General features: G+C 33.6%; 1 protein-coding gene across 1 annotated transcript in view; it reads right to left on the bottom strand.

Annotated features, from left to right (window-relative positions):
• The window catches only part of LOC106753156 (endonuclease 1-like), a 4,412-nt gene extending 2,669 nt beyond the window's left edge, over positions 1 to 1,743 (bottom strand). Inside the window, 6 exon segments of the mRNA XM_014634956.1 lie at positions 573 to 656; positions 749 to 804; positions 927 to 1,034; positions 1,146 to 1,165; positions 1,198 to 1,354; positions 1,563 to 1,743. Coding sequence (XP_014490442.1) covers positions 573 to 656; positions 749 to 804; positions 927 to 1,034; positions 1,146 to 1,165; positions 1,198 to 1,354; positions 1,563 to 1,743 — 606 coding nt within the window.
• Positions 1,744 to 2,455: the final 712 nt, after the last annotated feature.

Raw genomic sequence — 2,455 nt, 5'->3', positions numbered from 1 at the left:
GTGATTGAATGATCATATAATTTTGTATCCTTAGGTTTTATATGATTGTATAACTTTTATGATGGTATGATTTTTTATTTTAAAGTCAGAATATTTACGTATGGATCGAAATTGGATGTAAATATTGATTATTGTGTTGAATCTGCATTGATATGCAGGTCTATTTTTGTGATACTAGATATCACAAAAACAGACTTGCTATTAAAGAAAATTTCAGGAGAATAGGTCGCAGGTTGTGGCCAAAACAGCGGTAGAAATTTATACAATTTTTTTTTTTAAAAAAAAGGGAACAAGCCGGGGTTCCAGTAGGTCTATTACCGCGGTTCGAACCGCGGCCAAAAGGTTAGACGATTTTTTTTTTTTAAAAAAATGGGTTTAGACCGCGGTTCAATAAAGAACCGCTGTTATATCCCCAGGTTATTACCGCAGTTGGAACCGCGACCTAAAGTCGCAAACCTTTTACCTCGCCCGTATATGCCGCGGTTCTAAAACTGCGACGTATAGTAGAAAACAACCGTTGTCGTTTCCGTTTGATGCACTAGTGTAATGGAGAAGTTGAAGTTAGAACATACATGGTGCATATTAGATTTATGCCTGAACTAGCGTAGTTATATCGTGTTTCCTCCTTCGTCAGTGGTGAATCCAACGTGCATTGGCTTAAAAGACAAGTGCCCAAAAGCTTTGTTAAAAGGAACGGTAAAATGGTATGTAGGAAACTTCACAAGACTTTGAAAAGCTTGTCACATACCTGATGAATGTCTCCAATGAAATGTGACAAGAACAACAACGCCTCAGTCATATTATCTGTAAGATACAAAAACTAAAGGCATTGAACGAAACCATAAAGGATAACATACAAACATTAAGAAAAAAGTATAGGTGAAGAGTTTTTTTTTTTTGTTTTGTTTTCAAATTTGACTCCTTATATCGCTGTTCAGATGTCCCCTCTTTGTAATGCATGAGTTGGGAAGTGAAATTTTTGACAACACCAAAAACACACATATCCTCCACACCATGGGAATCATGGCAGTCTCCTATGATAACAAACAACAACAAATTATAGCATAAGTCAAAGGTTTAATGATAAAATATGATAAGAAGAATTAGCATATAGAAATATATATAAAAGCAGTGTTTAACTTTACTTGAATATTGAAACGAACAAATTAACTTTACTTGAATATTTAAACGAACAAAGCATTATCCGGAGTGTCATTAGAANTATGAGCACTTTTTTTTATCAATTTAAGCCAAAATACAATGCGAAGGGCTATGTATAACTCACATTTAAATAGAGCACAGGGGTGATTCATGATTGCTAAGGATTTGTGCTCTTTCAAGTTGAGACTTATCACTGAAATATAAAAAATAGGAACATTAATGTTGACAGAGTAGTCTCTTTTCTAAACAATTCCTACAAGTTCATGACATGCACAAGGAAAATTCATAACGTGCATACAAAAACAAAAGACTTTGTTTGGCAACAACATTTGGTCAAATCAAATTTATCACTTTTTGAGTTTGTAACCACATTTATATGACAATTTAAACATCATGTTTACCTTCTTGATGAGACTTTCCAGGAGAAGATTTTCTTTCTTTATTCTTCTTTGCCAGAATTGGGGTGGCAGTTTGTTTTTGTCCTGTTTTCATTGTCTCATTACTAGTAAAAAATGAAGCCTTTGTTTCCACAAGGCATATTTGTTCCCAAACCTCAAACAAAAGTTCAAGAAAATGAGACATGTTGGGGGAAGGGGGAACACAAACATCAAATCTGCAATGTTGTTTCATATTGTTCCTTTCAAAACATTTGGACAAATCAATTTGTCAGATAATTAACACAGGTTACTTACCTTTTTTATCTTGTGTTGTTTCTTTGAGGCATAACCTCACCACTCCATTCTTATCAAAAATTTGAACATGGAAACAGTTCTCTCCATGATAAGTAAAAAGCAGTACATCATGATGCACAATTGAATTATCTATCACAAACTTTGCCTAACCATTTATGGTTTCATACGTACCAAACTTACCAAAATTTAAGAACCACTTTATCACATCACANATATCNAACCATGGATTTTAAGCATTCAAACTTTTAATAGTCATCCGAACAATTAATTGAAGAATAACAATCTAAGAATATATCAACATTCATCACATTATCAAATGAAATATTAAAGATAAATTTTTCCATGCTTTGAAAGAAAATCAAACATATCTCCAAATTCATCATACATTAAAACAATAAAGTAAAGGTAAGTTTTCCGTACCTTTTGACTTTTGACAGTAAGAGATTGAAACATAAGTCCTTAAGATTGTAGTAAAGAATGCTTACAAATCTCGAACCGCAACTTCCTGAGGCATGTAAATTCACTGTCCTTAAGGACATATCCACGGTGTGTTGCCAAGTCCCCCAGGATACAACAGGAACTTCTCGAAAGTATTCGAGGAT

Source organism: Vigna radiata, unplaced genomic scaffold (genome assembly GCF_000741045.1).
Source record: "Vigna radiata var. radiata cultivar VC1973A unplaced genomic scaffold, Vradiata_ver6 scaffold_235, whole genome shotgun sequence".
In the NCBI taxonomy this organism is placed as follows: domain Eukaryota; kingdom Viridiplantae; phylum Streptophyta; class Magnoliopsida; order Fabales; family Fabaceae; genus Vigna; species Vigna radiata.
Note: the sequence above shows the minus strand (reverse complement) of the source record. Positions and strands in the feature narration are given on the sequence as shown.